Source organism: Mobula hypostoma, chromosome 5 (genome assembly GCF_963921235.1).
Source record: "Mobula hypostoma chromosome 5, sMobHyp1.1, whole genome shotgun sequence".
Lineage (NCBI taxonomy): Eukaryota > Metazoa > Chordata > Chondrichthyes > Myliobatiformes > Myliobatidae > Mobula > Mobula hypostoma.
Genome location: NC_086101.1, coordinates 186,727,093 through 186,752,619, shown reverse-complemented (window position 1 = coordinate 186,752,619; position 25,527 = coordinate 186,727,093). Strand labels below are relative to the sequence as shown.

The 25,527-nt window shown below is 45.3% G+C and overlaps 2 protein-coding genes across 9 annotated transcripts in view; one reads left to right on the top strand and one right to left on the bottom strand.

Annotated features, from left to right (window-relative positions):
- palld (palladin, cytoskeletal associated protein) overlaps positions 1-25,527 on the top strand; it is a 452,869-nt gene that overhangs the window by 172,380 nt on the left and 254,962 nt on the right. The window lies entirely within an intron of this gene.
- LOC134347215 (filaggrin-2-like) lies at positions 5,128-12,848 on the bottom strand. The gene is made up of 2 exons (XM_063049519.1): positions 11,133-12,848; positions 5,128-5,232 (listed from the first exon to the last, which is right to left on the bottom strand). Exon 1 carries the CDS (start codon positions 12,693-12,695, stop codon positions 11,325-11,327), a length of 1,371 nt encoding a protein of 456 aa, XP_062905589.1. The 5' UTR covers positions 12,696-12,848; the 3' UTR covers positions 5,128-5,232; positions 11,133-11,324.

The following is a 25,527-nucleotide window of genomic DNA, read 5'->3' as shown; positions in this document are numbered from 1 at the left end:
GCATTGGGTCCCAGTCCAACAACCCCTCAAACATAAAACCAGAATGAAATCTCAGAAGCTGGAGATCCAGAATAAAAATGGAAAACGGCAGAAATGACTGGTGAGTCAGACAGCATCTTTGGAGGGAGAAAAGCAAAGCAAACTATATGACAGTCTGCGAGTCCGGGGCAGAGACTGGAGATTGGCAGCCTGTCCTGGAGTTGGAGGCCTGTCAGTGTGTGAGAGTGAGTGGGTGGGAGAGAGGAAAGGGGTTTGTTTTATTCTTGTTGTTTCGTTGCTTGTTGTGTTCTGTGGTGTTCTGCTGAACGTTATGGGCATGCTATTGTCACCTTGGAATCTGTGCTGACACTTGAATACAGGAGTTTGGATGATTTGCTGAAGTTGTATAAGATGTTGGTGAGGCCTAATTTGGAGTATTGTGTGCAGTTCTGGTCACTTACCTACAGGAAAGTTATCAACAAAATCGAAAGCGTGCAGAGAAAATTTACAAGGATGTTGCCAAGACTCAAGGACTTGAGTTAAAGGGAAAGGTGGAATAGGTTAGAAGTTTATTCCCCAGAATGCAGGAGAATGAGGAAGATCTAATAGTTGTATACAAAATTATGAGGGGTATAGATAGGGTAAGCGTAACCATGCTTTTTCCACTGAGGTTGAGTGAGACTAGAATTACAGGTCATGGGTTAAGGGTGAAAGGTGAAATGTTTAAAGGGAACATGAAGGGGAACTTCTTTACTCAGATGGTGGTGAGAGTGTGGAACAAGCTGTCAGTGGATGTGGATTCATTTTCAACATTAAAGAGAAATTTGGATTGGTATGTAGATTAGAGGGCTGTGGTCTGGATGCAGGTCAGTGGGTTAAGCAGAATAATAGTTCAAGTCAGACTAGGTGAGACAAAGGGCCTGTTTCTGTACTGCAGTATTCTTTGGCTCTATGACTTGCAAGCTGTCCCCAGCACCTCCTTAGACCGTGTTGGTTGCTAACTCAAACAATCTATTTTGCTGTATGTTTCAATGTACATATGACAAAAGAAAGAATTTGAAATCTAAGTAAATTAAACTAAACTAAGAGGTTTTCTCTGGAGAAGGGTAATTGACCTGGAATGTTAATCTCTCTCTTTTCCTGCTAAGTAATTCCGTTGTTTTCTGGTTTTATTTATCAAATGTAAAACTTTTCAAGATCAGCAGATGAGGGACTGACTGGTCTGAGAAAAAACAAGCTGGTTACTTAGATTAGTTTATGCCAGATACACGAGTACAATGGAATTCCTGTTACACGTGAAACTGACAGACTAAACATATACGTGGTAATTTGGTTATTGCTGCGTCAACCAACATTGAAAATCTTTGCTTTGAATATCATCCATGCATCATTTCATTGAGGCAGTAGTACGAGGGAAAAGCAATAACAGAATGCAGAATATGGTGTTACTGTTACTGAGAAACCTCAATGTGGGCAGACAATTGGTTGCAAAGCCATAATAAGGTAGATTGTAAGGTCAACAGCCCATTTTACCATACAAGAGGTCTGTTCAAAAGTCTTATTGAATGGTTTGTCTCTGTGCAACAGGAGAACACATATCATAGTACAATAATCTCTGTTTTATAATTTTGCACATTATTATTGCACATTGGTAAATTATTGTGTATATTATTATTTTGTACTTTATTATTAATTATATTTATTATTCTAAATATGTTTTAAAATGCTGCTGTAATAAAATAATTTCCCACTCGGGATCAATAAAGTACTTATTATAATAATTATTATTATTATTATAGAAGCTGTCCTTGAGCCTGATGATCCATGCTTTCAGACTTTTGTATCTTATGCCTGATGGGTGTGGGGGGGGGTGAAGAGAGAATGTCTGTGGTGGGAGGGGTCTTTGATTATGCAGACTGCTTTACCAAGGCAGATGGAAGTGTAGGCAGATTCCACTGAGCTGAGGCTGGCTTCTGTGAAGGGCTGAGCTGTGTCCATGACTCTCTGCAGTTTAATTATGTGGTATTAATAAACACAACTATACATACAGCAACCAGGATAAAACAGCAGAATGGTGCAAAGCATAGTAGTGCAAGCTGGTGTAATGCAAAAAGAAATGCTAATGTGACAACAAACAGAAGCCTTAGAGTCAATGGCGGCACAGTAGCATAGTGGTAAGCAATGTTCCCTCTAATTTTCAGTAGTCAGTGTGCGCAAAAATCTTATGTTGTGCAAATTTTTTTTCTGTGGCAAAAGTATGTGTGCACTGAATGCACAAATGGCACAGTTTATGTAGATTTACAAAATATTTGACATACAACTGCACAGAATAACAACAAAATAACATTTAAGTCACTCATTTAGTTTTTCTATTTTTTTTCAGTTAGCTAAAAGATTATTTTCAATAAGTATAATTATTAATTACTACATTATTTTAGGTAACTGACCTTTTGTGAACACATTAATTTCCTTTGTGTGCTGGTTGAAAAATGTGTTGCGCACGCACACGCGCACAGCTTGGAGGGAACAGTAGTGGTAAGCATGATGGTTTACAGTACCGGTGACCCAGGTTCAATTCCCGCCACTGCCTGTAAGGAATTTGTACATTCTCCCCAGGTGAGTAGGTCACGTGGGTGTAATTGCGCAATGCAGACTCGTTGGCCCAGGAAGGCCTGTTACCCTGCTGTATTTCCAACATCGCTAGAGACCTGCGTTCAGTCCTTACCTCCGCTGCTGTCCTTGTGGAGTTTGCATGTTCTCCCTCTAAAGCATATAGATTTTTTTCCGGGTGGTTAGGTTTCCTCCCGTAAGAGTCAGTGGGCTAATAGGCTAAATTGCATCCGGTGTGTAGGTGAGTGGTAGAATCTGGGGGGAGCTGCTGGGAATGCAGAAAGAGTAAAAACAATAGGGATTAGCATAGGGTTAAGTATATTAGCAGAGGGATTTAGACAGATTAGGAAAATGGGCAAAGAAGTGGCAGATGGAATACAGTGTCGGGAAATGTATGGCCATGCACTTTGGTAGAAAGAATAAAGGCGTAGAGTATTTTCTAAACGGGGAGGAAAGTCAGAGGTGCAGAAGGATTTGGGAGTCTTGGTGCAGGATTCTCTAAAGGTTAACTTGCAGGTTGAATCGGTGGTGACGAAGGCAAAGGTTAGCATTCATTTTGAGAGGACTAGAAAATAAAAGCAACGATGTATTGCTGAGACTGTATAATGCACTGGTGAGGTCTCTCTTGGAGTGTTGTGAACAGGCCCTTATTTTAAGAAAGTCTGTGCTGACATTGGGGAGGGTTCAGAGGATGTTCACGAGAATCATTCTGAGAATGAGAGAGTTAACATATGAGGTGCAGTTGTAGGTTCTGGGCCTAACTGTACTTGCTGGAATTTGGAAGGATGATGGGGGTATTTCATTGAAACCTATCGAATGTTGAAAGGCCACAATAGAGTGGACGTGGAGAGGCTGTTTCTTATGGTAGGGGAGTCTAGGACACGAGGACACGGCCTCAAAATTGGGGGGTGTCTTTTTAGAATGGAGATGAAGAGGAATTTCTTTAGCCAGAGGGAGGTGAATCTGTGAAATTTGTTGCCACAGGCGGCAGTGGAAGCGGGTCACTGGGTGCATTTAAGGCAGAGGTTGATAGATTTGTGATTAGTCAGGGCATGGAAGGGCATGGGGAGAAGGCAGGAGCAATGTGAGAGGGAAATGTATCAGACATGATGAAATGGTGGAGCAGACTCGATGGGCCAAATGGCCTAATTCTGCTTCTGTGCCTTACGGTCTTATGGTTAGTATAATGAGTCTCATTGGACTGAAGGCCTCTGTCCGTGCTGTAGCTCTCTCTGACTCTCCATAATTCTTTTCCTGGTAAAATGTTGGCAGGTAAATGAATTGGCCATTGTCAATAATGACCAATAAATAAATTTTATCTGTAAACCAGACAAATTCTGCCAACAGTTCGAGACTTTCTGATGTTGGGAGGTCAGATCTGCTGCATGGAAAGCGTGGCCTTTTCCCAAGTTCTCCGGTTTCCTCCCACAGTCCAGAGGCGTACCGGGCAGGTTAATTGGTCATCGTAAGTCGTCCCGTGATTAGGTTAGGGTTAATCGGAGTTGTGAGGTTGCTGGACGGTGTGGCTCAGAGGGCTGTAAGGGCCTACTCTGCGCTGTTTTGCAAAATAAGTAATTCCACATCCCATTCCCATTCTGACATGTCTATCCACGGCCTCCTCTACTATAAAGATGAAGCCACACTCAGGTTGGAGGAACAACACCTTATATTCCGTCTGGGTAGCCTCCAACCTGATGGCATGAACATCGACTTCTCTAACTTCCGTTAATGCCCCACCTCCCCCTCGTACCCCATCTGTTACTTATTTTTATACACACATTCTTTCTCTCACTCTCCTTTTTCTCCCTCTGTCCCTCTGACTATACCCCTTGCCCATCCTCTGGGTTCCCCCCCCACTTGTCTTTCTTCCCGGACCTCCTGTCCCATGATCCTCTCGTATCCCTTTTGCCTATCACCTGTCCAGCTCTTGGCTCCATCCCTCCCCCTCCTGTCTTCTCCTATCATTTTGGATCTCCCCCTCGCCCTCCAACTTTCAAATCCCTTACTCACTCTTCCTTCAGTTAGTCCTGACGAAGGGTCTCGGCCTGAAATGTCGACTGCACCTCTTCCTAGAGATGCTGCCTGGCCTGCTGCATTCACCAGCAACTTTTATGTGTGTTGCTTGAAAAGATTTTAAAGTAAACTTGACGACTCACTTGGAAAACACAACACCAAACCTTCTAGACCGCAGTCCTTTGTGGACCCTGACAGACAGGAAAAGTCTTCAAGGATTAAAGATCAAAGATTAAAGATTGTCACATGTACATCAAAACATCAAAATATCCTGTGCAATATCATCAAGGACCCCACCATCCAGGCCATGCTCCCTTCTCACTACTACCATTGGGCAAGAGGGTCAGAGGGTTTAGGTCCCACACCACCAGGTTCAGGAACAGTTATTACCCCCCAAGCATCAGGCTTCTGAACCAGGGGGGATAACGTCACTCACCCCAGCACTGAAATTTTCCCATAACCTACATACTCAATTTCAATGATTCTTCACCTCCTGTTCTCAATATTATTTATTTACTTATTTTTCCTTTGTACAATTTGTCTTCTTGTGCACTTTGGTTGTTTGTCAGTCTTTACTTATAGTTTTTCATAAATTCTGTTGTATGTATTTCTTTCGTTTCCTGTAAGTGCCTGTAAGAAAATGAATCTCAAATTAGAATATGGTGAGTATAATAGCATACACACTGAGTGGCCACTTTCGTAGGCACACCTGTACATCTGTCCACCTGTTTGTTAATATAAATATCTAATCAGCCGATCATGTGGCAACATCTCAATGCATAGAAGCATGCAGACATGGTCAAGAGGTTCAGTTGTTCAGACCAAACATCAGAATGGGGAAGAAATGTCATCTAAGTGACTGACCGTTAAATAATCGTTGGTGCTAAGACAGGGTGGTTTAAGTATCTCAGAAACTATTGATCTCCTAGTATTTTCATGCACAAACTCTAGAGTTTACAGAGAATGGTGTGAAAACCAAAAAACATCGAGTGAGCAGCAGTTCCAATGTTGAAAATGCCTTGTTGATATGAGAGGTCAGAGGAGAATGTCCAGACTGGTTCAAACTGACAGGAAGGCGACAGTAACTCGAATAACCAGCCGGTACAACAGTGGTGTGCTGAAGAGCACCTCTGAACACACATGTCAAACCTTGAGGTAGATGGGCTCCAGCAGCCAAACACAAACATACTGAAAGACATTTGGTGGCCACTTTATTACATATCCTAATAATGTGGCAATTGACTGTATTCTTACTTTGAAATATTGACTTTGACTTTGAAACGTGTTGTTTGCGTCAATGTCCCACACGGCCTGTGGATGTGCTGGGGGCTGCCCGCAAGTGTTGTCATGCTTCCAGTGCCAATACACCAAGCTCAGAAGTTACTGCCCCTTGCATCTTTGGAATGCAGGAGGAAACCCACATGATCACAGGATTTCAAGCTTATAACCCACAATGATGTGTTTAAGAAATAATAGGTCTGGGTCATTCAAGTCTCCTCTGACACCTAGTATGATTACAGTTGATCTTAGAGTCATACAGAGATACAGCACAGGAAGAGGCCCTTCAGCCCATTGAGTCCATGCTGACCCTCAACGGGCACCACCGTTGCACAATGGTTAGTGTGATGTTATTACAGCTCGTGTTGTCAGAGTCCAGTGCTCTCTGTGAGCAAGTTTGTACTTTACTTCCCATGAGTGCGTGGTTTTCTCCAGGTGCTCTGATTTCTTCCCACAGTCCAAAGATGTACCAGTTAGTTGACTAATTGGTTACTGTGAATTGTCCCATGATCAGGCGAGGATTAAATAGGTGGTTTGCTGTGCAGCGTGGCCCAGAAAGCCGGAAGGAAGGAAGGGTCTATTCCACACTGTATCTCCAAATCCACTGCCTGTTTTACAAATCCTCTATCAATTCCTTTTTCTCACATTCCTATAACTCACCCTGCATTGCCGATTCTGTCACTCATGAATACGTTAAAAAGAGATTAAAAAGATAAAAGATTGCTTATAAACCCTCCCCCATGCCAGATTCCATCCACTTACCCACATATTAGGGACAATTTACCTCAGTCAATGAAACGGCACGTTTTAGAGACGTGGGAGGAAAGCAGAGCACCAGGAGGAGACGGACATGGTCACAGAATGTGCAAACTCCATACCGACAGCACCTCAGGTCAGGTCTGAACTCTGTGAGACAGCGTCTCTTCTACCTCGCAGCACTTTCTTTCCCCACTCCAATATCCTTTGATTCTCTCGATATCCGGATATCCACTGGCCTCTTGTTTTGAAGGAACTTAAATGACTAAGCCATGGGGGAGAAGGCATGCGAAACAAAGTTTTTCACTGTAACTATGTACATGTTGCAATTATAATCTAATTTACCAATATAGTAATTTAAAGCAGACCAAGCAAGTTCCAAAGATTCACTACCTCCAAGCAAAGAAATTTCTCCTCATCCTGGTCAGAATCAGGTTTAATATCACTGGCATATGTCATGAAATTTGTTGTTTTGCAGCAGCGGTACATTGCAATATAGAATTAAAAAAAACTATAAATTTAAAACTATAACTATACTTACAATAAGTATGCATACAAAATTAAATTGAATAATAGTCCAAAAAGAGAGAACTAAGTAGTGAGGTAGTGTTCATGGATTCGTGGTCCATTCAAAAATCTGATGGCAGAGGGGAAGAATCTATTCCTGAGGTGTTTTGTGTGTCTTCAGGCTCTTGGACCTCTTCCTTGAGGATAGCCATGAGAATAGGGCATGTCCTGGGTGATGGGGGTCATGGTGGATGTTATCTTTTCAAGACTTCGCATTTTGAAGGTGCCCATGGTGAAGCTGGTTGACTTTACAACTTCCTGCAGCGTTTTCTGATCTGGCACAGTGGCCCCTCCAGACCAGATGGTGATGCAATTGTTTTGCGCTGTCTAACTAGACTCCCAAGGGAGGGGAAACATCCTCCCTGCATCCAACCTGTAAACACCAGAGACTACCGATGCTAGAATCTGGAGGTTGTTCTAGGTGATGCAGGGTCTCGATCTGAAACATCAACAGTTCTTTTTCCCTCCACAAATGTTGTTTGACTCACTGAGTTCCTCCAGTACTTTGTTTTAAATTGCCTCATACACTAGTGACTACTTTATTAGGTACCCCTGTACCCAATAATTTGCCACTGAGTGTATGTTCATGGTCTTCTGGTGCTATAGCCCACCCGCTTCAAGGTTCAGCATATTGTGCATTCAGAGATGTTCTTCTGCACACCACTGTTGTAATGTGTGGTTATTTGAGTTACTGTCGCCTTCCTGTCAGCTTGGACCAGTCTGGCAATTCTCCTCTGATCCCTCTCATTAACAAGGCATTTTTGCCCACTGAACTGCAGCTCACTGGATGATTTTTTGTATTTTGCACCATTCTCTGTAAACTCTAGAGATTGTTGTGTGTGAAAATCCCAGGAGATCAGCAGCTTCTGAGATACTCAAACTACCCCATCTGGCACCAGCAACATTCCAAGGTCACAGTCACTTGGATCACATTTCTTCCACATTCTGATGTTTGGTCTGAACAACAACTGAACCTGTTGACCAGGTCTGCGTATTTTTATGCATTGAATTATTGCACCCAATTAAGTGGCCACTCAGTGTAGGTAAATTAGTTTATTAGTTGCCCTTGTACTGAGTTACACTGAAAGCCTTGGCTTCGCATACCATCCATAAAGATCCTTCCATCACATCATGACTCATCGTGATGTCTGTCTACCTCGTCGTGGCATTACACCCCACGATCTGCACATCATTCTGCATTCTATTGTTTTGCCTTGTTCTACCTTGACGCACTGTGTAACGATCTGATCTGTAGGAACAGAATGCAAGGCGAGCTTTTCACTGTATCTCGGTACGTGTGCCAGTAATGAGCCAATTTACCAAACTACATCAGGACATCGAGTTAAAGCAAGGGAAAATCAATAACACGGTGCAGGATAGAGTGTTACAGAGAAAGTGCAGTGCAGATAGACAATAAGATCAGACTGGTAAATTGTGAGGTCAAGAGTCTATTTTAGTGTAATAGTCTTCCAGCAGGATCGAAGTTTTTCCATCTTCTACCCAATTGTTGGTGGGGGGGGGGGAGTGTTGAAAAGAGAGTGTCCGGAGTGGGGGTCTTTGATTATGCTGGCAAGAAATGTAGACAGAGTCTATGGAGAGGAGGCTGGTTTCCCTGATGCACTGGGCTGCATCCACAACTCTCTGCAGTTTCTTGCAGTCACGGGAGAGCGATTGCTGTACCGAGCTGCAATGTTCCTGTCAAGAGTTTTGTAAGTTTCAACGAGATCCTCTCTCATTCCGCTGAACTCGAGAACAACTGATCTGTGGGAACACCTCTGCGAATGTATTGCCTACAAGTTGTCTTTACATGGTTCCTATGCTAGAATAAAATGCCCGGGGCACTTTGTAGAGACAGACACTGACTCAGCTATGAGGAGGCCGTATATCTGTGATCAAAGCAAAATGTCTTGTGGTTTTTTTCAAAGAAGCAATAACTCTGCTACTCTGTGGTGGGAGAGGTATCAACATTTCGGGTCATGGCCCTATATCAGATCCTCTCCCCCCCAACACTGATGCTGCTCGACCTGTTCGATGTGCTCCCTCAGATTATTTGCCACTGCAGATTCCAGCTGCTACAACCTTTTCTGTCTCCACCCTGCTAAACTGAGTGGCAAATCTGGATGGCACGGTTAGCATACATTTTAGAGCAACAGCAATCAGTGTCTGGGGTTCAATTCTCACCACTGCCCTTGAAACCCTCTAGGAATGTTCAGTTTAGCACTGTGTCGTTCATTGATTGCATGTCGCTGAACCATTCCGCCCCGACTGAAATTGCACAAAGTAGCAATAAAAAAGGAGTGACCAGAAACCAGAAACACATCATAAAATGAAAGACAGAGTCCTCTTAAAAACAAGTCCAATCCACAAACCAAGGAATCCACGAAGGCGGGAGAAATGGCAAGAAGTAAGAAAGGCTAGATTGGGACTGATGGGATTGCTGAGCTAGTATGGATTCAATGGACCGAATGGTGTAACTCCATGTCATTCACTGATTTGTCAAGACAGCACCAAGATGCCATCTCTGTCAAGGTCGTATCTCAGACTTATGTCATGAAATTTGTTGTTCTGCGACAGCGGTACAGTGCAATACGTAATAGAAAAAAATATATAAATTCCAATAAGAAATATATATACAAAAATATTAAATTAAATAAGTAGTTCAAAAAGAGAGCAAAAAAATAATCTCCAGAGGTGTTCCAAAGTGCTTAGAGCACATTTACCTTTTCAACCTTAACCTCATTCAAGAAAAATGCTGCTGATTAGTGTGATGTATTTTGGAAATAAAATACCTGTGGCAATTACGAGATAGTGACATGGTGGTGAGGTCATTGTCCATTCAGTAAGCTGATGGCAGAAGGGAAGAAGCTGTTCCTTGTTTGTTTTAGATTTGTAGGTCTGGCTTTGGGGACAGAGAAGAGAGTTGGGGGTCGGGTGAGGGTGTACGAATAGGGGAAGGTGGATTTGTTTAGAAATGTTTAAAAGATACTGGGGCATGTATTTGGTGAAAGGTATATGAGCCTAATCCAGGGTCATGGGTTAGCACAGAAATGCTTCATGGCCAGGATGGACAAAGCGGGCCGAATGGCCGTTTCTTTACTGTACATTTCCACTGGCTCAGTGAAGAAAGCTTCCTTGTTAATGGCTCCCTAGGGATAGAACTTGTTGACAAGCAGAGCAGGAACATTTCATAAAAAAATTAAAGTGAATGCCGTGTCAACGTGGCCCATTGCCACAAAACCTTTGGCGTTCTTGTTAGATCTCCAGAGGTGTTCCAAAGTGCTTAGAGCACATTTACCTTTTCAACCTTAATCTCATTCAAGAAAAATGCTGCTGATTAGTGTGATGTATTTTGGAAATAAAATACCTGTGGCAATTACGAGATAGTGACATGGTGTTGAATGACGAAAGGGAGCAGGTTGTAATTTAGACTAGCAACAGTAGCTCGGTTTAAAGGACAAGGCTAACTGTTGGTCGGCTTCTCAAACTACACACCGATCACTGTAGTGTGACTCTCAGACTCCGTTGGTAAAGGAAAACAATGCATGCACCAGTTGAAGACACAAGACCCTGGAAATCTAGAATAACGTACAAAAATACTGGAGGACCACAGTGAATCAGGCAGTATCTCTGGAGGGAAAGGGACTGTCGACGTTTTGGGTTGAGGCCTTTCATCAGGACTGGAAAGAGAGGGGGGAGATGGCCAGAGTAAAACGATGGCGGAAAGGGTGGGGCAAGGGCTAGCTGGTGACTGGTGGATCCAGGGGAGTGGGGGATGATAAACGAGGGAGGAGGAGAGAGGGAATGGAAACCATCATGAGATCTTTGAAACTCCCTTCAGATTCTGCCTCTCAACTACGCACTAGGAGTCATTTACAGTGACCCATTAACTTACCGACAAAGGCGGCACTGCTGCGTAGTGATGAACATACCTCTTTTACAGTGCCAGCAATCTCAATTGGCGTTCAATTCTGGCTGTGTCTTAAGGAGTTTGTACACTATCCCCGTGACTGTGTGGGTTTCGTTCGGGTGCTCCATCTCTCCGTGACGGTGTGTGTCTTCTCTGGGTGCTCCATCTCCCCGTGACTGTGTGTGTCTCCTCTGGGTGCTCCATCTCCCCGTGACTATGTGTCTCCTCTGGGTGCTCCATCTCCCTGTGACTGTGTGTGTCTCCTCTGGGTGCTCCATCTCCCCGTGACAGTGTGTGTCTCCTCTGGGTGCTCAATCTCCCCGTGACAGTGTGTGTCTCCTCCGGGTGCTCCATCTCCCCGTGACTGTGTGGGTTTCGTCCGGGTGCTCCATCTCCCCGTGACAGTGTGTGTCTCCTCTGGGTGCTCCATCTCCCCGTGACTGTGTGTGTGTCTCCTCCGGGTGCTCCATCTCCCCGTGACAGCGTGGGTTTCGTTCGGGTGCTCCATCTCCCCGTGACTGTGTGTCTCCTCTGGGTGCTCCATCTCCCTGTGACTGTGTGCCTCCGGGTGCTCCATCTCCCCGTGACAGCATGGGTTTCGTTCGGGTGCTCCATCTCCCCGTGACTGTGTGTCTCCTCTGGGTGCTCCATCTCCCCGTGACTGTGTGTCTTCTCTGGGTGCTCCATCTCCCCGTGACTGTGTGTGTCTCCTCTGGGTGCGCCATCTCCCCGTGACAATGTGTGTCTCCTCTGGGTGCTCAATCTCCCCGTGACAGTGTGTGTCTCCTCCGGGTGCTCCATCTCCCCGTGACTGTGTGGGTTTCGTCCGGGTGCTCCATCTCCCCGTGACAGTGTGTGTCTCCTCTGGGTGCTCCATCTCCCCGTGACTGTGTGTGTGTCTCCTCCGGGTGCTCCATCTCCCCGTGACAGCGTGGGTTTCGTTCGGGTGCTCCATCTCCCCGTGACTGTGTGTCTCCTCTGGGTGCTCCATCTCCCTGTGACTGTGTGCCTCCGGGTGCTCCATCTCCCCGTGACAGCATGGGTTTCGTTCGGGTGCTCCATCTCCCCATGACTGTGTGTCTCCTCTGGGTGCTCCATCTCCCCGTGACTGTGTGTCTTCTCTGGGTGCTCCATCTCCCCGTGACTGTGTGTGTCTCCTCTGGGTGCGCCATCTCCCCGTGACAATGTGTGTCTCCTCTGGGTGCTCAATCTCCCCGTGACAGTGTGTGTCTCCTCCGGGTGCTCCATCTCCCCGTGACTGTGTGGGTTTCGTCCGGGTGCTCCATCTCCCTGTGACTGTGTGTGTCTTCTCCGGGTGTTCCATCTCCCCGTGACTGTGTGTGTCTCCTCTGGGTACTCCATCTCCCCGTGACTGTGTGTGTCTCCTCTGGGTGCTCCATCTCCCCGTGACTGTGTGTGTGTCTCCTCCGGGTGCTCCATCTCCCCATGACAGCGTGGGTTTCGTTCGGGTGCTCCATCTCCCCGTGACTGTGTGTCTCCTCTGGGTGCTCCATCTCCCGGTGACTGTGTGCCTCCGGGTGCTCCATCTCCCCGTGACAGCGTGGGTTTCGTTCGGGTGCTCCATTTCCCTCCCACAGTACAAAAATGTACGCGTTATGGTTGGTGATTTCTGGACATGATATGTTGGCACCAAAGGCAATATTTCCCAGTACAATCCTTGATGACTTGATTGACGCAAATGATGTGTTTCACGGTAAGTTTTGATGTCTATGTGACAAATAAATCTTTATACCATGTTTGGGATGTGGGAGCGAACTGAGATCTGTCCGGTGAATCCTCCAGAGAAACACACACCAAATGCTGGAGGAACTCAGCAGGCCAGAGTGAAATAAGCAGTCAACGTTTCAGGCCGAGACCCTTCATCAGGACTTCCATGTCTGGACAGGTGAATCCTCCCCTCCAGTCTGGTTTAATGCACCAGTGGATAGGCAGTATCCTGTCACCGTAGTACCACACTGGGACAAAGAGCAGGATTTCTTATTCACATGCACAGAGGATCTACTCGTGTCCTGATGAAGGGTCTCGGCCTTGTGAGAGTGGACTCAAACACTTTGGGACCCAGAGGAAGAGGTGTCACCAGCAGCAAAGCTTTGACTGCACGCCTCAATGCGTAGCAGCCTCATTAAGGAACTGTCAAAACAGAAAGCACTAAGTAATCTAACACATACAAGTGGTGTAAAAATAGGTGTTCCTATTACGCCTACAAAAACACAGACCTAGAGAGCTCCGTTTCAAAAAGATCAAGAAAAGGTCACTGCCATGATTTATATTGCATTACCAAAGGTCACTTGTAAAACATGTGCTTAATTTATCCTGCAGAGTGCTAGCGAGCAGTGCAATCCTTCTTCCCTGTGCTACCAATAATTCGTTTTCATTCTCTCTCCCTCTCCCTCCCTCCCTCCCCTTCCTGTCTCCCTCCCTCCCTCTTTCCCTCCCTCCCTCTTTCCCTCCCTCCCTCTTTTCCTCCCTCCCTCTCTCTCCCTCCCTTCCTGTCTCCCTCCCTCCCCTATCTCTCTCTCCCTCCCTCCCTGTCTCTCTCTCTCCCTCTCTCTCTCTCCCTCTCTCCCCCCCTCCCCTCTCCCCCCTCTCTCCCTCTCTTCCCCCTCTCTCCCTCTCTTCCCCCTCTCTCCTTCTCTCCCCCTCTCTCCCCCTCTCTCCCTCTCTCCCCCTCTCTCCCCCTCTCTCCCCCTCTCCCCCCCTCTCCCCCCTCCCTCTCTCCCCCTCTCTCCCTCTCTCCCCCTCTCTCCCCCTCTCTCCCCTCTCCCCCTCTCCCCCTCCCCTCTCTCCCCTCTCCCTCTCTCTCCCCCTCCCTCTCCCCCTCTCCCCCTCTCTCCCCCTCTCCCCCCTCTCCCCCCTCCCCTCTCTCCCTCTCTCCCCCCTCCCCCTCTCCCCCTCTCCCCCCTCTCCCCCCCTCCCTCTCTCCCCCTCTCTCCCTCTCTCCCCCTCTCTCCCTCTCCCCCTCTCTCCCCTCTCCCCCTCCCCCTCCCCTCTCTCCCCTCTCCCTCTCTCTCCCCCTCCCTCTCCCCCTCTCCCCCTCTCTCCCCCTCTCCCCCTCTCTCCCCCTCTCCCCCCTCTCCCCCCCTCCCCTCTCTCCCTCTCTCCCCCCTCCCCCTCTCCCCCTCTCCCCCCCTCTCTTCCCCCCCTTGTCACAAGCCAGTGATATCCACTAAAGCACCACGGTGTGTAGGAGAATGAGGGGAAATATGATAGATGTATACAAGTTTACGAGGGGTATAGGTAGGGTAAACGCAAGCAGAGCTTTTCTGCTGAGGTTGTGTGAGACTGGGTCTCATACCTATGGGTCATAGGTTAAGGGTGAAAGGTGAAATATTTAAGGGGAACTTCACTCAAGAGTGTGGGGTGAGCAGCCGTGAGCAACAGTAGATGGCAGTTCAGTTAAACATAGAACAATACAACACAGGAACAGGCCCTTCAGCCCACAATGTTGTGCCGAAACAATTAAATTAGTCATCACAAAATGCCAGAGGAACTCAGCAGGCCGGGCAGCATCTATGGAAAGGGATAAACAATCAACGTTTTGGGCCAAGACCCTTCATCAGGACTGGAGAAAAAAGATGAGAAGGTGGGTGGAGGGGAGGAAGAAATACAATGTAAGAAGTGATAGGTGAAACTGGGGGTGGGGGGGTGGTGATGTAAAGAGCTGGGAAGTCGAATGATGAAAGAGGTAAAGGGCTGGAGAAGGGTGAATCTGATAGGAGAGGACAGAAGGCCATGGAAGAAAGGGAAGAGGGAGGAACACCAGAGGGAGGTGATGGGCAGGTAAGGAGATAAGGTGCAAGAGGGAAATGGGGACAAGGAATGGTGAGGGAGGGGGGTGGCATTACCAGAAGTTCAAGAAATCGATGTTCATGACATCAGGTTGGAGGCTACCCAGACGGATTATAAGGTGTTCCTCCTCCAACCTGAATGTGGCCTCATCGTGACAGTAGAGAATGCCGTGCACTGACATGTCGGAATGGGAAAGGAAGTAGAATTTTGTGTGTGTGTTGCTTGGATTCCCAGCATCTGCTGATTTTCTCTTATTTCAAGTTAGTAATCAAATAGTCAATTAACCTCTTAACATGGTAGGTACATGGATGAAAGGTGTATGGTTGGCTATGGTCCAAGTAGATTGGACTAGGCTGAAGACCAGTTTGGCCAGCACAGAATAGATGGGCCAATGGACCTCTTTTCACTGCTGCACTCTATGCCTCTATGACTCAAGTGCTCATGTAGATACTGTGTCGATGTTATGAGAGTCACTGCCTCCTCCGCTCCTTCAGGCAGTGTGTCACAGATTCCAACACCCCTCCCCCTGGGTGATTTAAATAATTTTAAAAAGGGACTGATTGTAACCATGAAATGGCTCGATTATTATAAAACTATTCCCATCTGGTTCACTAATACTGGATTTTATCAACATGAGACCATGAAACAAAGTGGGGTGGTTTTTTGTGTTACTGTCGCCTTCCTGTCAGCTTGAACTAGTCAGTCCATTCTCCTCTGACCTCGCTCATTAACAAGGCATTTTCACCCACAGAACTGCGGCTCACTGGATCTTTTTTGTTTCTCACATCATACACTGTAAACTCCAGAGCGGGTTGTGCATGAAAATCCCAGGAGTTACTGAGATACTCAAACTACCCTGTCTGGCACCAACAAACAATTCATACTCAAGGTCACTTAGATCACATTTCTTTTTACTTTATTCAGATACAATGTGGAATGGGTCTTTCCAGTCCAGTGAGCCGCACCGCCCCGTTTTTTAACCCTAGCCTAATCACAGGAAGATATACAATGACCGACTAACTGCTATGTCTTTGGAACGTGGGAGGAAACCTGAGCACCCAGAGGAAACCCACACGCTCACAGGGAGGAGTGTACAAACTTCTTACAGGACAACATCAAAATTAAACTCTAAACTCCAATGCCTTGAGCTGTAATAGTGCCACGTTAACCACTCTACAACCATGGTGCCCTGTTCTTCCCCATTCTGATGTTTGGTCTGAACAACCGAACCTCTTGACCATGTCTGCATGCTTTTGTGCATTGAATTACTGCCACATGATTGGCTGGATATCAGTGTTAGAGCAGGTATGCAGTCGTACCTAATTAGGTGGCCTCAGAGTGTATATGGAGTCTTCTGATGATATGCATCTGGGTGGCAGGGTGTTTTGTGAAGAGGAAACAAGAGAGGCCTCAGGTGAAGTGATCAGGTGAGCACATGGTAGGTAGAGGTCAGCCTCTCTGTAGTAGAAAATTTTAAAAAAACAATTAAGATTATTTATAAAGGCATGCGTGAAAGAGACTGCAAAAACTGGAGATCTTGAGCAACACATACCAAGTGCTGGAGGAACTCAGTGGACCAGGCAGCATCTATGGAGGGAATACCTCTCATCGATGCTGCCTGACCTGCTGAGTTACTCCAGCTCTTTGTATGTGTTGCTCAAGATCTCCCAGCATCTGGAGAATCTTTTGTATCTATGGTGGGAAATGAGCAGTCAATGTTTCACGTTGAGACCTTTTCATCAGGACTCAATGAGGATCTTGACCAAAAATGTCAACTGTCCACTTCCCTCTGTAGATGCTGCCTGATCCGCCAAGTTCCTCCAGCATATTGTGTGTGTTACTCCAGAGTATTTCCCAGATTTTCTCCGGGTTGATGGATCAAGAACTAGAGGATAATGGTTTAAGGTGAGAGGGGAAAGATTTAATCAGAACTGTGGGGCTAGTCATGGGGTGGTTAGTATATGGAACGAGCTGCTAGAGAGAGCAGGTACGTTAACAAAACTTAAAAGCCATTTGGGAAGGTACTTGGACAGGAAATGTTTGGAAGGTTATGGACCAAATGTGGGCCGATGGAACCATCTTTGTCCACATGGACCATAGAGCATAGAACGGCCTTGCAGCTCACAATGTTCTGCCAACCTTATAACCCACTCTAAGTTTAATCTAACCCTTCTCTCTGACGTAACCCTCCATTTTTCTATCATTCATGTGCCTATCTAAGAGATTCTTAAATGCCCCTGATGTGTCTGTCAAAATCAGAATCAGGTATAACAGCGCTAGCATGTATTGTGAACTCTGTTGTTATGCGGCAGCAGTACAGTGTAATAAAAACTGTAAATTAAAGTAAGAAGTATGTACATTTAAAAAGTTTAATTAAATAAGTTGTGCAAAAAGAGATTTTAAAAAAGTAGTGAGGTAGTGTTCAATGTCCATTCGGAAATCGGCTTGCAGAGGGGAAGAAGCTGTTCCTGAATTATTGAGTGTGTGCTTTCGGGCTCCTGCACCTCCTCCCTGAGGGTAGGAATGAGAAGAGGGCATGTCCTGACTAATGGGGTCCTTCACGATGGATGCTGCCTTTTTGAGGTATCACTCCTTGAAGATGTCCTGGATGCTGGAGATGCTAATGTCCATGATGGAGCTGACTAAGTTTACAAGCTTCTGCAGTTACTTTGGTCCTGTACAGCTCCCCACTCCCCCATACCAGATGGTGATGTAGCCAGTTAGAATACTCCCCACAGTACATCTGCAGAAATCTGCGAGTGTCTTTATGTTGTGCTGCCCGCCGGGCCAAAGGGCCTGATTCTATGCCGTATGACTCTTTGGATCACAGACTAATCCTCACAAGAGTTGAGAGGAACAGTGAATGATCTCACTTAAACATGTAAAGGACTTATAGTGCTTAATAAACAGATGCAGGGCTGGACCAAAGTCATTGCCTCAAAACAAGGATCAGCCGTTCAGAAGTATGATGAGGAGAAATTGTTTTACCTAGAAGGCAGTGAATCTTTGGAGCTATCAATCAGGACGGCTGTAGAGACTCATTTGCTGCGAATATTTTAATTGAAGAGGAAAGTCAACTGTCCTTATGAGCAGCAAGTTGGAATGGTGGCTAGCGCAACATTTTGCAGCGCCAGAAATCGGGGCTCAATTCTCTGTGCTGTCGGTAAGGAGTTTGCACACTCTCCAGGTGCTCCGGTGTCCTCCCATGTTCCAAAGATGTACGGTTTAGGGTTAGTAAGTTGTGGGGCTACGTTGGCACCAGTAGCGTGGCGCACTTGTGGGCACATCTTCAGACACTGCCGCACATGATGCAATTTGCCAAATGTTTCAATGATTTGAAGTACGTATAACTAATCCTTTATCTTTTTTTCTTACTTGGCCTGCTCTAAGTAGGATTCCGTCCTTCCAACTTGGTTACATCATAAATATCTGTTCAGGGACGGCCCAGAACTACAGCAAGTAGCATCCACACCCCATAAACCAATAAAAAAAAACACACTGGCAAAATAACGATAGTGGTAGTCAGTAACTTTATTTGTGGCTGTGCCCGTACCATAATGACCAAGTTCTGAGTTGAGGGAGACATAAACTTATTAGAACATAACATTTACTTAGGGGCATGGCAGGAGTAAATGTTAAAATGTTTCCATGACTGAGTGGGAGAATGTCAAACAAGGGCTCATAGTTACAAGTTTAGGAAGTAGTCCTTTGAGATGTGTGGGAAATTCTTCTCACAGAATCCTTAGGATTCTCACAAACTCTTAAAGTCAAGTTTATTGTTAAATGTCCAACATGTATGCACAGGTGTGATGAGAAACTTGCAGCAGCCTCACGGCAGATAGCATCAGGTAAACCATATTCACTTAAAAATGCAGAAATTATGCACGGTTTTTACAAGAAAGATCAGAATCAGATTTAATGTCACTGGTGTACGTCATTAAATTTGTTCTTTTGCTTAATTGTTGAATGACCTAATTCTGTTCCTATGTCCTTTGGTTTTATGCTCTTACCCCACTGATTCCTGTCACACTGCTAGTCTTTTTTTTGACAATAATTGTAAGAAAGCAGCAGCAGTACATTGAAATACATGACAATAAAGACTAAATTACGATATGTATGTATAAAAAATTAAATAAGCAGTGCAAAACAAGTGGGGATGAAAGAAAAAAATGTGATGTAGTGATCATGGGTTTATTTTCCATTCAGAAATCTGATGGCGGAGGGGAAGAAGCTGTTCCTAAGTCACTGAGTGTGTGTCTTCAGGCTTCTGTAGCACCTCCTTGATGGTAGCAATGAGAAGAGGGCATGTCCTGGGTGACAGAGGTCCTTAATAACAGATGCTTCCATTTATGAGGCATCACCTTTTGATGGTGTCCTGGGTGCTGAGGAGGCTGGTGCCCAGGATGGAGCAGACTGAGTTCACAACTTTCTGCAGCTTTTTCCAATCCTTTGCAGTGGCCCCTCCGTACCCGACAGTGATACAACCAGTTAACCAGCTCACCATGGTACTTCTGTGGAAAATTGTGGGTCAAATTTATCAATTGTCCTCAAACACAGTTAGAACAAAAAGAAAACAAAGTCCATTTTAGTGCAAAGTGTTGATCGTGTTGCTATATTGAGGTAATGATTAGAGAGTTGTACTGGTTGATTCAATAACTGAATGCTTGAAGGGAAGAAGATGTTTTTGAACCTGGTGGTGTGTAACTGCAGGCTTCTGTACCCCCTGCCTGGGGTAACTGTGAGAAGATGGCATGCCGGATGATGAAGACCTTTGACCTTAGATGGCAGCATTCTGAGGTGGCATCTCTTGCAGATACTATCAGTGGTGGGGAGGGATGTGCCTGTGATGTATTGGGCAGAGTCTACTAATGTGCACAGCTCCTTACATTCCTGACGATTCAAATTACTGTACCAGACCATGATGCAACCAGCCAGGATACTTTCTACTGTACATTAGCAGAAGTTTGTTAGCGTGTTCAGTGACAAGCTGGATCTCCTTAAACTTTTAAGAAACCATTTAAGTTGAAGGAACATAAGTTTCTCAATTTACTCTAAATTAATCTGTAGATGCTCTATATTTTACTTGCTATAAATTATCTATTTATTGTATTACTCTATGACTTGATAAGCTAGTGAAAGATCATGCAATAAAGTTATTGCCCATTATGCCATTGGCATTTAGGGCAGCAATAAAGATCCTCCGTCTCTTCCCTGTCCTTGGTATACCACCACCCACAGGTGTAGAAGGACTCTTCATTGCTGTTTCTGTTACATTTTTTTTGACCCGTCAGGGTTGTTAGTCCTGAGTGAACCCCTGAACCTGGAAGACCGGTGGGCAAGTCTTAGTCTGGTCTCTACCCTTTGACCTGTTTGGCGTGGGTGACACTACCAAGAACCAAAGCACAAGGCCCTGACTCCAACCATTGTAGCTCTCTGAGTCATTGAGGCACGCAAACCTCAAAACCACACGTCAAGTTTGTGGTCCTCTTGGAGGATGCTATTGAGGACTGTGGGGAATTACACAAGAGAGGATTTGAGGCCTGGGGCGGATCAGCCATGATCATATTGAAAGGTGGGTCTACCTACAGCCCATTCCATCACAGGCAATATCCGCCCCCCGCCATTGAGCGCATTTACAAAGAGCAATGTCACAAGAAAGCAGCATCTGTCTTCAAGGATCCCCTCCATCCAGGTCATGCTCTGTTCTCACTATGAACATAGGTCATAGGTCAGGAGGTGCAGGAGCCTTAGGCCCCACAACACCAAGTTCAGCAGTAGTTACAACCACTCAACCATCAGGATCCTGAACCAGAGTGGATAACTTCGCTCACCTCAACACTGAACTGATTCCACAGTCTATTGACTCACTTTCAAGGACTCTACAAATTGTGTTCTCAGGATTATTACGTCTTTGTTTACTTGCAAAGTTTATCTTCTTTTGCGAAGTGGTTGTGTCCCAGTCTTTGTTTTTGATGGCTTTTCACGAATTCTATTGCATTTCTTTATTTTCCTGTAAATGCCTGTAAGAAAATGAACCTCAAGGTAAGAAATGGTGACATATGTGTACTTTGGTAATACATTTTACTTTGACTTTAACTTTAACTTACTCCAGCTCTGATTTTCAGAATCAGAATCAGAAACATGTTCACTGTCACCGGCATAGGTCATGAAATTTGTTCTTATGTCCGTCAGGAAGCTAATATGTGAGAAAAAGAGAGAGTTTGGTGTAGTTTTTGTCCAATTTCCCACGTGGAACAGAGCAGTGATAACTCTGCCAAAGATTAGTGTTCCTACACATGTTTCTTTTGGCAAGAACTGCAAGCAATTGAGACAACAATGGAGATGCCAGCACAGCAGGAAGCTATAAAAACAGGCAGCACAGACAAGGGACCAGCTTTCCTTCCCATGCAGACAGGAGTAGGCACATAGAATTGACATTTTGAAATAGGTATGGCCTGGTGCATCATTTGCGCTGAGACTTGGCAATAGCCTGTTGTTTCCCTGCAGGATTGCTGATGTTCCCCAGTTCCCCAGACCCCCAGACAGACCACTTAGCCAACTGTTTCTGTACATGTGTGTGTACCTTTACAGTAATAGAAAAATACGGCACAGAAACAGGCCCTTTGTCCCATCTAATCCATGGCAAGCCATTTAAACTGCCAAATCCCGTCGACCTGCACCCAGACCTTAGCCCTCCATACACCTACCATGCAAACCTCTTAAATGTTGAAATCGATCTTGCATACACCACTTGTGCTGGCAGCTTATTCCACACTCTCACAACTCTCTGAGTGAAGAAGTTTCCCCTCATGTCCCCTTAAATGTTTCACCTTTCACCCTTAACCCATGACCTTTAGTTGTAGCCCACCCAACCTCAATGGAAAAAGGCTGCTTGCATTTACTCTATCTATACCCCTCATAATTTAATGTACCTTATAAAATCCCCCACAATCTTCTACTTTTCAATTAATACAGCCCTAACCCATTCAAAAACTATGGCCTCAAATCCTACAGACCAACTGCGCTTCATCTTATATCAGAAAGGAAATGAAGGTCAGATGGTCATCATCATCATCATCATGATCATTGTCATCATTATCAACATCATCATCGTCATCATCATTATCATCATCATCATCATTGTCACCACCATCATCAACATTGTTACCCATCATAGAGTCACAGAAACAAACCCTTCAGCTTAACCAAGGTCCCATTTGTATGCATTTGGCCCAAATAAACCATTTCCAAAAACTCACCACCCACTGTGTAAAATTTTTGCCCCTCAAAACCCCTATACACTTTTTCCCGTTCACCTTAAACCTCTGTCCCTATTTTTGAACTCCTCACTCTGATCTGTCTGTAATTTTACATGTCACTATAAAGTCACTCCTCACCTGCTTTCACTCCAAGGAAAACAACTCCAGCCTATCCCATCTCTCCTTTAATCCATCAAATGGTGGTAATCCATTTGTGCATCTTTTCTGCATTCTCTCCAACTTAATGACATCTTTCCAATAGCTGGGTGACCATGAATGTACATGACACTCCAAATGCAATTGCACCGCCATCTTGCACAGTTATAACATGACATCCCAACTGCTCTGCTTCATGTCCTAACTGATGAAGACACTTTGCCATCCTGTCATAGAACATAGAACACTACAGCATACTGCAAATCCTTTGACCCACTATGATGTGCTGATCTTTTAGCCCACTCTAAAATCAATCTAACCCTCCCCTCCCCTCCCACATAGCCCCCCCCATTTTCTTTCATGTCACCGGAAAGGGAAGAGATAAATTGGAATAGTTTGATGTAGAAGATTAGCCTAAGGCTGGCGCTGTCTGACTAGGTTGAGAGTGGTGAGGTTGATAGCCGAAGCCTCACAATGCCAGAGAATAGGGTTCAGTCCTTGTGTTTCTACGTTTTTCCTCCAACCTTGCGGATTTCCTCCAGGCGCTCCGGTTTGCACCCACATCCCAAAGTGTGCAGGTTGGGAAATTAATTGGAGTTCTACAGTAGATGGTTTATTGTCAAATCTAACAAGGTGGAGTGAAAATCTTGTCTTGCCGACTGTCCACACACATAATTTCGTTACATTAGTGCATTGAGGCCGCACAAAAGCACCACTCTAGCAGATTGCAGAGTAAAGTGCACTGCAGGCAGACAATGAGGTGCAAGGTCGCAACGACATAGATTGTGAGGTTAACAGTCCACCTTATTGTACTGGGTGTCCAGTGAGATGGAAGATGCCCTTGAGCCTAGGTGTGTGTGCCTTCAGTGTCTCTGGTGTGCAGGAGAGTGCGTAGAATTTGGTTGGGGGGGGGTAGAGTCAATGGAAATGTGGGATGATGCAGTGAGCTGACAGAGATCTGATGGGCCAAATGGCCTCCTTCACTATTGGGAGGAAATGTGAAATAAAAATATGGTTCATCATGGATGACCCAAAAGAAATTTGCTGTTGGTGGAACAAAGTCATGATGGGTTTTGATGTTGTTTAAATCGAATTCAGTTTAGATATTAATGAACCTACTTACCAATTTAGATGAATTTAACCTGACTCTACAGCCTTCAAATGCAATGTTCTCCCTACAAGCCTGCTGGTGATATCAGTGAAAGAAGCACATCAGAAAGAAAGATGATTTACAGAGACCAGGCTCAAGGACAGCTTCCAACCACTGTTATTAGACTCTCCAACAGAACAGTACAGTCCCTTTGGCCCACAATGTCATGCTGAACCTCTAAACTACTCCAAGACCAATCCAACAGTGTCTAATCAAACATATCTTGTACGATAAGATGGACTGTCAGTTTCACAATCTATCTGGTTATTATTTTGCACCTTAACGTTTACCTGCGTTTGTGTTGGTGCGTGGCCAAGTGGTTAAGGCGTTCGTCTAGTGATCTGAAGGTCACTAATTCGAGCCTTGGCTGAGGCAGCGTGTTGTGTCCTTGAGCAAGGCACTTAATCACTCAGTGCTCTGCGACGACACCGGTGCCAAGCTGTATGGGTCCTAATGCCCTCCCCTTGGACAGCATCGGTGGTGTGGAGAGGGGAGACTTGCAGCATGGGCAACTGCCGGTCTTCCATACAACCTTGCACAGGCCTACGTCCTGGAAACCTTCCAAGTCGCAAATCCATGGTCTCATGAGACTGACGGATGCTTTAAAAACGTTTACCTGCACTGCACTTTCTCTGTAGCTTTTACACTTTATTCTGAATTGTTATTGTTTTACCTTGTTCTACCTCAATGCACTTTGTTCTGCATGGATAGTATGCAAGATGAGTTTTCACTGAATCATGGTGCGTTTTGAGGCAGCACGGTAGCGTAGCGGAACAATTAGCGATCAGGTTTCAGTTGCCTGTAAGGAGCTTGTACATTCTCCCCCTGACCACCCGGATTTCCTCCAAGTGCTCCAGTTTCCTCCCACAGTCCAGAGGCGTATGGTTAGGCTTCATGAGTTGGTTAGATTTAGTGGCACTTGCGGACTGCCCAGCGCTGACTTGACTTAACGCAAACAAAGAAATTTCACAATATGTTTTGATGTTTCGATGAAGATGTGACAAACAAAGCTAATCCAAATCTAACATGTGACAATAATAAGCCAATATCAATATACCAATACCAATAAGCAAGATGAAAACTTGAACGTTAACCACCTTCCTCTCCTCTAGATGCCACATGACCTGTTGTGTAATTCCACCATTATCTGCTCTGATGTAAGGTGTGAAAGAAATCCCTGAGAGGGTTGGTGAAAGCAAAGATTGGTAGGGTTTCGGGGAAGGGGCAATCATGCGGGCCGAATGGCCTGTTTCTGAACTGGGTGTGTGAAAATCACTTGGGCAGAATGGCCTGTTTCTGAACTGGCGTCAGTGCAGCCCCGTAAACCGATATCAAATAGTTCTTGGATCTGCCTCTCCGAAGGCTCGGGGAGGGCGGTGTGGGAATGGGATTATGGTGACTACAGATAAAAGCCCAAAGGTCAACATTCCCAATGAGTTAATGACTGCACAATCCACAGAGAGACCACCTGTTGTGATTTACTGATCCTTAAATACCTTCCCTGTCTCTAGTTTAGTACCATCATTAAACCTGTAACCCCACCACCTGTAGGCTAAAGATAGAGGATTAGTCACCGAGCCAGGTGTTGTGGGTCTTTCTGTCATTGCTCTGATACTCCTCAAACAGAGGATCTGTAAACTCCTTTCAAAATGATTTCCTTTCCTCCAAACTTTGGTTTGAGCCTGTTGTGTGGTTAACGCAAAGAGAATTTTGCAGTTAAAGGAATTCTCCCCATAATAATATAGTCAGAGGCACATTGCTGCTAGAAAAACAAAACTACAAGAAAGGGCAGTGAAAAGTTGCCTCAGTGTATATCACCAGTCCCAAACCTGGGGCATTGAGAAATTTTATTCTATTTTATTTAGACTTTCCACGTAGATCAGGCCAATGAGCCACACCCCCCAGCAACCCACCTATTTAACCCCTGGCCTAATCGCAAGACTATTTACAATGACCAATTTGGACTGTGGGAGGAAAGCGGAACACTAGGAGGAAACCCATGCGGTCATGGGGAAAACCCTCAAACGTTCTTACAGAGGACG

Excerpts from the sequence above, each read along its gene's own strand:
- LOC134347215 (XM_063049519.1), bottom strand. The coding sequence starts at position 12,695 with ATGGAGCACCCGAACGAAACCCACGCTGTCACGGGGAGATGGAGCACC.